The following is a 12,356-nucleotide window of genomic DNA, read 5'->3' on the forward strand; positions in this document are numbered from 1 at the left end:
GGAATCTATAGGCGCTGTTGGCACCCGAATCGATGTTGTGCGGTGCCGTTCCGGATCTAGATCGTCAGGAATTAAAATGGGGCTGGTGCCGCCGGTGGGCACCGGCAGCACCAGGAGCATCGGCGTCTGGACCAGTGCCAGAGAAGGTCACCTGGGTACGACCAGCACCAGTCCAGATCCATGAAACCCTATTGGCGCCAAAGCCACTGGAGTAGAACCTGATGGGTAGTCCCGCTTGAATACACTGTGCATGGCCTTGTAAAATTCTTTTATCTTAGCAGAAGTCGCTCTTGCTCCCAGAAACGGGGGGAGGTGTGATGTCTGACTTGGCAACAGCTCTGCAGAACTGTGCCGGGAACCTCGATGTTCCCCGCTGGTCGCGTCGGCTGAAGGACAAGGTGAAGTCGAGGTCTGCTTGGACTTCTTCTTTTTGTGCCTCTTCTCCGAGTGTCCCGAGGACCTAGAGTGTGACTGAGAGGACTTGGGATTTCTGGAGCGGTCCCACAACCCCCTTCTGGACCGAAACCTCTAAGGAGTAGTGCATGCCGGTGTCGTCAATTGCCAGACCTTAAACAGCTTTAGGGACTGCTCCCGCAAAGCTTTCGGCACCATGGCCTGGCAGTCTGAGCATGATTTCAAGTTGTGGTCGCGCTCAAGACACGAGAGGCAGACGCTGTGAGGATATGTAACCCACATGGCGCGTGACAGGCACCAGATGGTTTGAACCCTTCTTTCCTGGATGACATCCTCGACACAGCAACATGAAAAAAGTTTGACAAAACGTCAAAAAAGGCCTGTGAAAAAGTGGCAGAGAGGTAGCTCTCTCCAGCTTTGTGTTAACTGGCATGGAAAGAAAATAACTGATGTCCGCGGGCCTAGGTGGCATCTATGTAGGTGCCCATGTTGTCACATCTGGTGCCAACAACGCTAACGATGCCATGCGGAACCCAATGGAGCCACCTGATGGCGTGCGCTGGGGTATTGTTTGAGCAAAAGTTTCCGGATTCAGTCTGACACCTGGGGAAATTCAAAGGTGAGGAATCTGCAGCTAGAAGTCTATTAGATGCTCCAGATGCACTTTTTGTGCAGACACTCAAAGCTTGAGTGTCAAAATGTCCTGCAATTTGCCTGTGAATTGGCACCACTGAATCTGTAGACATTGTTGGAGAAGTCTTGTGATTAGACAAGCATTTTGGACCAAAAATAAATGATGGTATACAGTCCAAGAAAGAGGATATCTGATGGCTGATGAATGTCTCCACCTGTAGAGTATGAAACTGAAGTCTCTCCCCTGAATGAAATGCTGTTTCACTTTGAGTGTCCTATGAAGCCAGCAGGCTGAGAATACACTATGGGGGTCATTCTGACCCCGGCGGGCGGCGGGAGCCACCCGCCTGGAGGGAACCGCCAGAATACCGCTGCGCGGTCAAAAGACCGCCGCGGGTATTCTGGGTTTCCCACTGGGCTGGCGGGCGACCGCCAAAAGGCCGCCCGCCAGCCCAGTGGGAAACACCCCTCCATGAGGATGCCGGCTCCGAATGGAGCTGGCGGAGTGGAGGATGTGCGACGGGTGCAGTGGCACCCGTCGCGTATTTCAGTGTCTGCAAAGCAGACACTGAAATACAAAGTGGGGCCCTCTTACGGGGGCCCCTGCAGGGGCCCCACGACACCCCTCACCACCATCCTGTTCCTGGCGGGCGGAACCGCCAGGAACAGGATGGCGGTGAGGGGGTCGGAATCCCCATGGCGGCGCAGCAAGCTGCGCCGCCATGGCGGATTCCCATGGGCAGCGGAAAGTCGGCGGTACACCGCCGACTTTCCGTTTCTGGCCGCGGCTGTACCGCCGCGGTCAGAATGCCCGGCGGACCACTGCCAGCCGGGGTCGGCAGGGGTCAGAATGACCCCCTATGTCAGGATTAACACTAATTTGACATAGTTGATTTGTGTCTCCATATAATGACGTTTATCGACTGTTCATTGGAAATGATATACAGCCTGCTAGGGAGTGAAGCCTTGAACATCTAATCATTGAGTTAAGGATTCACAAATATCCTTATTCTCAGGGGCATGCACTTTGAAACAGTGTGTGGGGTCAGTTCCAATTCAAACAGCAGAACTTTGCACTGAAAGTAGTCAGTGCCTACTAAGCATCTCAGGGATCTGCAATGTTTTCCTGCAATTTGTATGTGGAAGGGTGTGGCCAGGATGTCTACAGCAGACATCCTATCTCCTATGTGAAGTTCAGGATGGTTCAAGTGGAGAGCTAACATCCTCAGATTTTATTTTCTGATCTATTTGTTAGATTGAGAATGAGCCTGAATGTGCATGTGGGTCTCTTTTTTAAACCAGAAAGTAAATGGAGCACCCCCTCCTTTCTTTTTGGGTGACTAAGAACTTTTCAACCTCTTCCTTTTGTAGCAAGATATCGATCTATCTTGATAGTTCTGTGTGGAAACTTTTGAAGCTATTTCTCATAAGGGGGTATTAGAACAGTAGACTATTTTCACTATGTTAGCCCGCATTTGTCATTTGTGCTTTTTAACACTTATTCAGATGTCTGGAAATTCTTCCCCCTATTGGAATGATGTATGGAAAAGGGGGAAAAGAGGAGTCACTGCTTTCACCCCAATGGCTACTGATGATTTTTGCTCTCCTCTGTGTTTCGCTGTTGGTAATCTGAATCCCCCTGGGGTGCAAATCTGAACACTCCCCGGAGGTAAAAGTAGCACAGATGGGAACCATAGTGATGTTTCTTGTATTCCTATTTCTTCTGGAGAACAACCACTATGGACTTCGGACTTCATACAGAGCATTTGATCATTTGTATGTGCACTTAAGTGATACTAGAGAAAGGAAGGTTTAGGACAATCTGGTGAACCTCCTGTTTCAAAACAGTGAGTTGCAGCCATGAGGAATGCTTCAAAGACAAACAATGACAGGAGCCATGAACCACCAAGTCAGCTGCTGCACTGATAACTTAGTTGAACCACACTATGACCTCTGAGATTATCTCCCTAAAATCTTATCTTTTCTCCCTCTGCACATCTTCTGCAAACTTCTGTGAAGACTCCCACAGGGCCCAATCATACCTTAACAGTCAGTATGTGGTGCTGGCAGCTTTCTGAGGACAGCAAAGAACAGGGACAAAACGCAGGGCTCTGCAGCCTGTGTAGTGCCTGGGGGGCCCACCCTTCAGGGGACCCACTCAATCTTAAGCCTATGAATATCTGTACGATAAAGGAGTCTGCATTCTGCAGGGGGGCCCTCATCATTTTGCTTTTTGCCATTTTCTAAGACTTCTACTACTGGATTTACATTTATGGTAGGGGAATAAGCTTTCAAGTACCCAGTGTTTGAGGTTACCAACAAAAGTCTAACCTTGAGAATTTTGAACCATGAAGCCAGAAGGTGCAAAGCTGAACGTTCAGTGCTCTGATGTTGACTGAAATTATTTGAAGCTTGCAATTCTTAAATTAGTTTTTACCTATAGAGGGGGTGGAGCTCCCTTGGAAAGAATTAACACAAGAAAGAAGCATGGACAGCTCAGGGCTTTTAATCGGAACTCTCAAATAGGAGAAAAAGACCGAACCATCCATACCAACAACAGCATATAAAAAGGATAACAACGTAATTTTGCAAGCCAATGCAGAACAGACGAGGATCCCTGACCAGAGCCCTTCCTCTCTTGCAGGGGGAGCAAGGCCAACAGTACAACAAGCTTTGATAAGAATCAAATAGCATCTATCTCAAATTAGAAATTCCCACTAAGGAAAGAGACTATAATATATTTTGAATTGCTGGGTTTTGGTTCTACCAATGATGAAAGACAGTTATACATTCTTCGGTGAGATGAGTAATTCCCAGCAATGAAAGAGAGACTGTAATACATTCCTGAACAAGGGGATTGACTATTACTAAGGAAATACGGACTCCGGTACATTCATAAATGATTTGAATTGGGAGTCGCTAGATAGCCCACAGCAAGATGGCCGCAACCTAGTGCAGCTCCGCTTACCGGGAACCTGAATCCAAAAATTATCCTACAATCCAGTGCATATCAACGCTAAAGTTTGGGGAGCTGACGTGCAGGAAGGTGCTGAGGGTCCATGTATCCTAAAAGTGAAGAGAGACGGGGTGCGGAGCAAGAGATTTGGCCAGCGAGAACTAACCACATGTGTGGCCTGCTGAGTGATCTACTGTGACAAGGGGATACTTAGCTAAGTGAGTTTGTCAGTCCTGTGCTGGGCCTGCGACTGGAGCACACCACCACAAGTTTTGTTGCTGCCGGGGACCAGGGAAGACGCATTGTCGAGACCTAGGGGGCTTGCGGTGTTGAAGCGCAGCAGAGACATTGCTGGCTGTGAAAGGGTCACTGTGGTGGTGAACAGCTTCTGCAGCCAGCCCTGCTTGACTTTTTGGTCAGAGTCCGTGAGCTGCTCTACCAAGACTGCAGGTACAGGGGTGCTGATGTGAGGCCTGTGGACACCTGCAAGACGGGCAGCATCGACTGTGTGGCTCGGGCAGGGGAGGCTCGCGGTGCGGCACAAGATTGAGCGGAGTGACATGGCTGACTGAGAGGCAGGTGAGGTGCCCCGGGACTTACGAAATCGGATACCTCTGCCTAGCGAGCGCTCTGGGAGGTGTGACCTACACCGTACTTCGCTGGGACTGCCGCGAAACATAAGTAGAGCACTCGGATGGGTGGTGTGTGCTTTGGGTCCTGGCGCCACCCTGTGCTACATAGCTAACTCCAGGTATAGGGTCTGGATCCTTTCTTGCATTGGAGGCTAAGAGGCTGGTTGTTGGGGGACGTGACTACCGGTGCCAGAGCATGCCCACGAGTAGATGAGACTTCAGTCTCTCTGCAGACAGTAAGAGACAGCCCCCGTGGCTGGGCGACTGTGCAGCATGATCCTATGTGCTTCTCTGCTGTTTTATAGGATCTGAAGCTAAGCGGACAGGAGCCAAACCCGCCTCAATTTGAAGCTAAATGTGCCAGCAAATCTCAACACAAAGCCTTCTCGGACCACAAGCAGGACTCTCAACCCCAGGGAGCACGGTTCTAGCTATACAGCAAAGTCTACAATCCATAGACTACCGGATCAATACCTTAAATTTGCGCATGGACCACAAGGTGGCCAATTTAGACAAACAAACGTGCACATAACGGTGGCGGAGCAGTGCATTTTGACTGCTGACAACGACCTGCAGTCAGTGTCCTCAGAGTGCCTGAACATGGAAAAGGTGCTGGCAGTCAATACAGGCCAAAAATGACGACCTAGAGGTGCGCTCCCACCGTAACAACTTGTGCATCACCGATGTCCAGAATCCACCAACACCTGCAAGATGGAACACTTTGTAGAAACCATTTTATGCAAGATATTTGTAACAGATAACCTGTCAAACATGCTGGTGGTGGAAATAGCACAGATGTTTCTCATGGCTCTGCCACCTCCGGTGACACCTCTGTGCCCAATTATAGCCAAATTACTAAATTACCATGACCGGTATGCGGTACTCCGCATGTCCAGGAAAAGAAGAACATACAATATCAGGGTAGTGACATTGCATTTTTCCCTGATGTCACAGCAGCATTGCAGGACTCCTGTAAAGAATTTCCCTCCATCAAAAAGAGACTACAGCAGGCGGGAATACCATATGCCATGCTCTACCCTGCAAGATTGTGCATTGACCACTGTGGGACACAGATAATGTTTGTCACACCTAAAGCAGCATTAGACTTTGTTAATAAACTCACCTTAAAGCCTTGTGAGCATTCAGGATCGGAACTGAATGACCTTGGCAACTAACTCACCACACTTATATTGACTCCAGAATTGACTGGCAAATGACTGTACTTGTTGCAATGGGTGTGCATAGACTAGGGCAATTCTATGTTTAATGGAGGGCTATTCCCCCTTGCGTCATGGAGATCGCCTAGCACACATATCATGTGCTATGACCTATCTTTGGCTCTATGGTTTCCATGTCCTGCTGTTTGTGGACTATACACTGCCTAAGCGACCTGCTCGAATATCCACTGCCCCTTTTGGCACAGCTGGTCTCACACCCAATATGCGACCTAATACTGCAAAGCTGATGCACTGTTGTTACTCCTGGCCACCTTTGTCCACCTGGAGGGGTTCTGAGCCTCTAGCTACCCCTACGAAGGTACACCCCATCTGCCTTTATATTGTCATACAAGACAGGCACTATGGGGCATATTTATACTCCGTTTGCGCCGAATTTGCGTCGTTTTTTTCGACGCAAATTCAGCGCAAAACTAACGCCATATTTATACTTTGGCGTTAGACGCGTCTAGCGCCAAAGTATGAAGAAAGAGCGTAATTTTTTTGCGTGAACGCCTTCCTTGCGTTAATGAGATGCAAGGTAGGCGTTCCCGTCTAAAAAAATGACTGCGCCGCAAATGCGTTGTATTTATACTCCCGGGCAAAAATGACGCCCGGGAGTAGGCGGGGCAAAAAACCCCGCATTTGCGCCGGATTTTAGCGCCTGGGTCAGGGCAGGCGTTAAGGGACCTGTGGGCTCAAAATTAGCCCACAGCTGCCCTCCCATGCCCCCAGGGACCCCCCCTGCCACCCTTGCCCACCCCAGGAGGACACCCAAGGCTGGAGGGACCCACCCCAGGGACATTCAGGTAAGTTCAGGTAAGTATAATTTTTTTTTTTTTTTTTTTGGCATAGGGGGGCCTGATTTGTGCCCCCCTACATGCCTCAATGCCCAATGACCATGCCCAGGGGACATAAGTCCCCTGGGCATGGCCATTGGGCAAGGGGGCATGACTCCTGTCTTTACTAAGACAGGAGTCATGTAAATGGCGTCTGGGCGTCGTTAAAAATGGCGCAAATCGGGTGGAGGCGATTTTTTTCGTCAACCTGACTTGCACCATTTTTAAGACGCCCTAGCGCCATTTTTCCCAACGCCGGCGCTGCCTGGTGTACGTGGTTTTTTTCCACGCACACCAGGCAGCGCCGGTCTGCTTGCGCCGGCTAACGCCATTCAATAAATACGGCGCCCGCATGGCGTTTCAGAATGGCGTTAGCCGGCGCAAAATTTTTTGACGCTAAACTGCGTTAGCGCAGTTTAGCGTCAAAAAGTATAAATACGGGCCTATGTTGCTTTGATCATTCATATGACTTTTTTTTCCAGGATATGGAGATGTCTTTTACATGATTGGGATGCTGAAGTGGGTGGGTGGGAGGGTTTCTTCTTCACTGTTTCTGCTGTCACAAATCTACTACTAGTTGTCGTTTTCATGGGGGATGCCATGTATTGCCTGTGAGGATGTTGGGCTCGGTGGATGGCTGTGTGATGCTACAATGACCCCACCCCCAGGTTGCATATCTTTATCAACATGGAATTTGCAAATTGCCATCTTACAGGAGACACATCTCACACAATACACAGAGGGCGTCATTAGGGATTGCTGGGAGGGCATCCGGGTGTCCTCATCCTACTCCTCATACTAGTGGGGTCCTACCTTTGGTTAAAAAGGGGGGTACCTTTCATGATCACCCATTCACAGACTAAAGACCAGGGCCATTATGTGATAGTGCAGGGGACACTGTGTAGCACTTTGATTAACCCTGGTAGCCTCCTATGGCCCTAACATCAACGATTCTGAATTCTTTACACAGCTTTGGTGGTGCCTGCACATGTTACAGCCCTCTGCAGTTATATGGGGAAAGGGCCTCAACACATATTTAGACCCAGTGCTCGACCGGTCTGCCATGGCAGCTTGGCAGGGCAAACACTCTGGTCAGGGTCTTCGGGAGGGAATGGAAGATTGTGGACTGGTTGACTTGTGAAGATTGTGGAATCCAGTTGTTCTAGAGGGCACTTTTACTTCAACAGTGCATAGCTTCTGGGCCCTCTTAAACTATTGACTGGTGACTCAGGAGGTAAGCACTTGGGCAGTAGATGTGCAAAATATACCCAGAACACTATTCGATTATACACCGGTGCGACTGGTGGTATTAATACCCATTCTTGCCCCCACTCAATTCACATGGAGATTTCAAGCCACAGCATTACGCGGTCCAGTGTTCCAGGAGGGATTACACCCAGCAATTCTTGAATACTTTGAGAAAAATGTGGGCTTTGTGACAGGGGCGGACACCCTTTGGAAGGCATTTAAGGTTACTATCAGAGGCATGTAAATAGGCACCGAAGCAGGCGTCTCGAGGGCCATACGCACGCAACTACAGAAAACAGAACCGGACATTCGGAACCTGGAACTTGATTATGAGTCTGCACCCAGCCATCACATGATTGCCATTATTAGGGACCAGATCACGATTTACATAGACATGGCGGTGTTCCCACTGCTATGTCACCCAGCCATTCCAGCCACACATAAGACTGAGGCACTTGCCGTGCTAGGGGAGGCAGGGGAAAAGACACTTAAGGATGCCGATCCAGGGAGGACCTCTGTTGCCTTGGCTGATGTGTCACAGATGCAGCACACAACCCTGCTTCTGACCTTCACATACCATCGTGTTCGGGCTACCCTGAGAGAGCTGTGCCCCAAATTCCCACTGAACCCATACTCTTAGCGCGCTACAAATCTTGCTTACTAGCACCACACGTAGAAATCTTATTACTAAGTTATATAACGCTTCACAGAGGGACAGGCTGGTAGCCTTGCACATGAATTTTAGATAAATGGAACGCCATACTTGATACACCACTGAGCCCGACATACTGATGCTTTTGTTCTGCACTAACAGGTATGCTCACACCCAATTGTAACTTGTGCATTATACATTTCAAGTGTTTGCAGCAAATGTACTAAACTCCTCTCAAAATGTTTAAATATGAGCTCAGAGTGGATGCAACTTGTGTACGCGGAGGAGCCTTGGAAGTAAACATTCTGTACCTGGCTTGGCTAGGTGCTTTTATACGGCACTTCTGTGAGCAGGTTGTGAATGCTCCCAGCAGTCAGTGGAGTGCACCCCTCGGATGTGATTGCTCGGCTTAGTTAAGCAACTGCAGCCCCCTATTGTAAACTGGTAGCAGAAGCCCTCCTCTTAGAGAACAGGGGAGTGGCCATGCATTGGGGGGAAATCAGTACTGAAAACCGCTCAATGGCTCAGTGACATGGCATATTGTAGGGACCAACTGGAACTGTATGCAGAAGAACTACCACAGCCCTCGAGACCAAAAGACATTTGGCACTTATTCACAGCCTATATACTGGCAAGTCCAAATGTTCACTAGTAAGGGAGACTATTCTGACACTCCAGGACATGATGACCAGGTATTCTTTGGCTCAAGCCCGCATTTATGGCATATGTGCTTCATGATATTGTATGTAGCACCTGTTAGTAGTATGTTTATGCTTGTGGTACATTTTGTTAAAACCCAATAAATAGAATTATTAAATTAATGATTTTAATTTCCTGATTTATTCAAATTAAAACTGCATGTCTGTGTAGAACCAAGTTAATAATATCAGTAGCAAGTAGCCCCAGCCCAGCATGATTTATCAGTCAAATATCATCTTTATTTTTATTTTTTTTAAATGTAACCATTTGTCTCCAAACATTCGCCTATGAGTACTGTAAATACATGTATTTTCAAAACAAAGACACACTTTTCGTCTTTGGTATACACATATTAATTCAAACATGCAAAAGCTTCTAATGTAGTAGGATGGCGCTCAGACAGGACAGCTACTTATAGGTAGCTGGATAACTAACAGTAACTCAAAAGCTACTCGGAGAAGCCAGAATTTGATCCATTCAACTATGTTAACCATAATAAGGATCCCCATCGGAATACAGTGTGCAATAATCCAAAAGCATGCAAATCTATGAGTGATTCAGAGTTGGAGATTATTAGAAACATTGTAACAAAATGTACCTAACACTGAGAAAACAACCCATTGCTCTGACAACGTGAGATAGAATGTAATCCTTAGGACTAATGACTGAGCCTGGGGTTTCCCAGGTAAGAAAGACTTCAGAAAGTATGATCATCTTCAGAGGCAAATGTAAATCCTTAGAAGAAAAAGATGCAGATCCATTCAAATGGCACCTGGTTTTAAGGGAGAGAAACTGTTTCCTTTTTCCTCCACAGGGGTACTACTGCCAGGGGCATCAGCTTCCTTTTGTTCAGCATTTGCCATGTCATCTGCTTTGTCCTGAGACTCGTCGACGGGTAATGAATCTGCAAGGGACAAGCCTGAAGATTAAAGATAGTACAAAGACGATGGATGTATATACAGTCTCTCTCTCTTTCTCTCTCTCTGGATCTATCTCTCTTCTCCTTCTACCTCTCTGCCCCCCACGCCAAACAAATGCCCAGATGTGTGGCATGGCAGATGCATTACCCACACCACCATTCCACAATACTCATTGACTTTCCTAAATCTGCTGACATATGCTGTACTTCAACATTTTATGAGTGCTATGAAAGAATCAATTATTTTCTTGTAACAGAGGCTGTTTGTCTCTTTTATAATGATTATAAAGTTTCATGTCTTTTTACACTACAGTAAGCAAAACATTCAAATATATCAGTCACTTCGAAAGACATTTATAGACCATTTTCATAGACCTCTCCACTCACTGACTGGAGAGGTCACTGTCCAAGTGTCCCTCTTTTAAGCATGCTGAATTAACCTTTACATTTCAAGGTGGTTAAGTGGGTCTTAGTACCAGAACTCAAACCAGTAATTAGTACATGGGAAATAACATCTAGGATCTGTATGTTTCCATATAAAAGGGATGAATATAGCTTCCTTCTGAAGGGGATAAGGGCTGCAGATGTAAAATCCCGAACTTGTATGAAAAGAAGAACATCTAGTATGAGGAAAGGAAAATGTAACATCAATAAAACAAGAAGACTCTCTGCTCTGACTAAAGCGACAAGGAAGCAAAAAAGGGATGAGGCATTCTACTGACAAATATGTTCTATTAGCCTGTCGGTGTGTGCCAGATGTACCCAAAACTTTAAAAATACACCTAAATGATTCATATCTAGGAATTCTGCTGAACAAATGCCTACTTCAGATTCCAAAAAGGTGATAAAAACGGTGTCTGAACCCGATGGTGAAGCTTGAAAAAGCACTTGTTCTCCATTATAGTCAGTATTATGGGTCAGTTCCATAAAATTATGATTCCCTTCTCAAAGATTGTTCTTTGTGAGAGCAGAAATAAACACACGATTTACCAAAGTGCATTTTAAGTAGCAACTGATCTTTCATGTAACTAGCAAATATATAGATCAAGAAAGGATGTGTACCAGTGCTTTCTGACTACTCCTGTGGACTCAGATTCCTAAAGGGTTATCGAAGCTGTCAGTATCCATTGGCAAACTAAGTTGTCCTTGAGGGCATCTTCCCCAGTGACAGCTGCGAGCATCAGAAGGATCCGACAGTTGTCCTCCCTCCAATGTCCTTTTGGGACAGAGCAATTATTTTGCCATTGCAAGGCTACTGCTGAAACGGAGATCTGCTGCCCATTGTTATCTGTAGCCGGCTGCCATCTCTGCATTTGGAGCTCTATGTGAGAACTCAGAAATAATTTTGTTTTCCGTTAACTATGCAAAACAATCTGTTTGCACTGTGTTGCGTTAATACATCTGCTGCAACACAAATTGGCTTAGCTTAATGGCAGATGATACACAAACACAACACTATAATTTGATGCATTCATTAATACATAAGCCCACAATCACTAAGTGTAAGGATGCGCATTTATTTCACTTTTGATGAACATCGATTTTGAGACCCAATTAATGCCTTGTTTTGTCTCGGCCTCATGTGCTTTTTTTAAAGTGACAACCCCTTCACCACTAGACAAACAATCCTGGTAAAATTAGTGTAACATAATACTAATCAAACCTGATCAGTACACATGAATACCACGTTGGATAAAGGTACACTTTAGAGTGTCTAGTAAATCTAAATACAAGGTCACTGCTAAGGAAACTCCTTCCACGACCTAATAAAGTAAAATGACCATTTATTGCCTTTAATCTTGCCTGGCCTATCCACCATTACCACTCTCTACGCATAACAAAAGGCTATTCTAAAATGTGCCGCACTACTGCACGATATCTTATTATCTACTCTCTCTATACACCTATGGTTTTATAACCAATGGTTACAGTCTTGAGAAAACCCCATGTTCACAGCTATAAAGGATGGCACACGAGTTGACTGGCTACAGTTCAGGCTGTGAAAGCAGTGGGACAATATATTTTCTACTATAAAGAACAACAACTCAAACTTTGGAAACATATCTATGAGTATTGTAAACAAACAACAATTAAATGATTATCTGTGCTCCAAAGAAGGGACACCAACAACATTGTCTCAAACAACAGAA

The 12,356-nt window shown here is 46.4% G+C and overlaps 1 protein-coding gene across 7 annotated transcripts in view; it reads right to left on the minus strand.

The window, feature by feature from the left end:
• Window positions 1–12,356, minus strand: part of NME9 (NME/NM23 family member 9) — a 466,976-nt gene that overhangs the window by 68,239 nt on the left and 386,381 nt on the right. For all 7 annotated transcript variants that reach the window (XM_069225744.1, XM_069225746.1, XM_069225745.1 and 4 more), the window contains one exon: window positions 10,060–10,191. In XM_069225744.1, coding sequence (XP_069081845.1) covers window positions 10,060–10,191 — 132 coding nt within the window. The remainder of the gene's footprint in view (window positions 1–10,059; window positions 10,192–12,356) is intronic.

The sequence above is a fragment of the Pleurodeles waltl genome, chromosome 3_1 (genome assembly GCF_031143425.1).
Source record: "Pleurodeles waltl isolate 20211129_DDA chromosome 3_1, aPleWal1.hap1.20221129, whole genome shotgun sequence".
NCBI lineage: Eukaryota > Metazoa > Chordata > Amphibia > Caudata > Salamandridae > Pleurodeles > Pleurodeles waltl.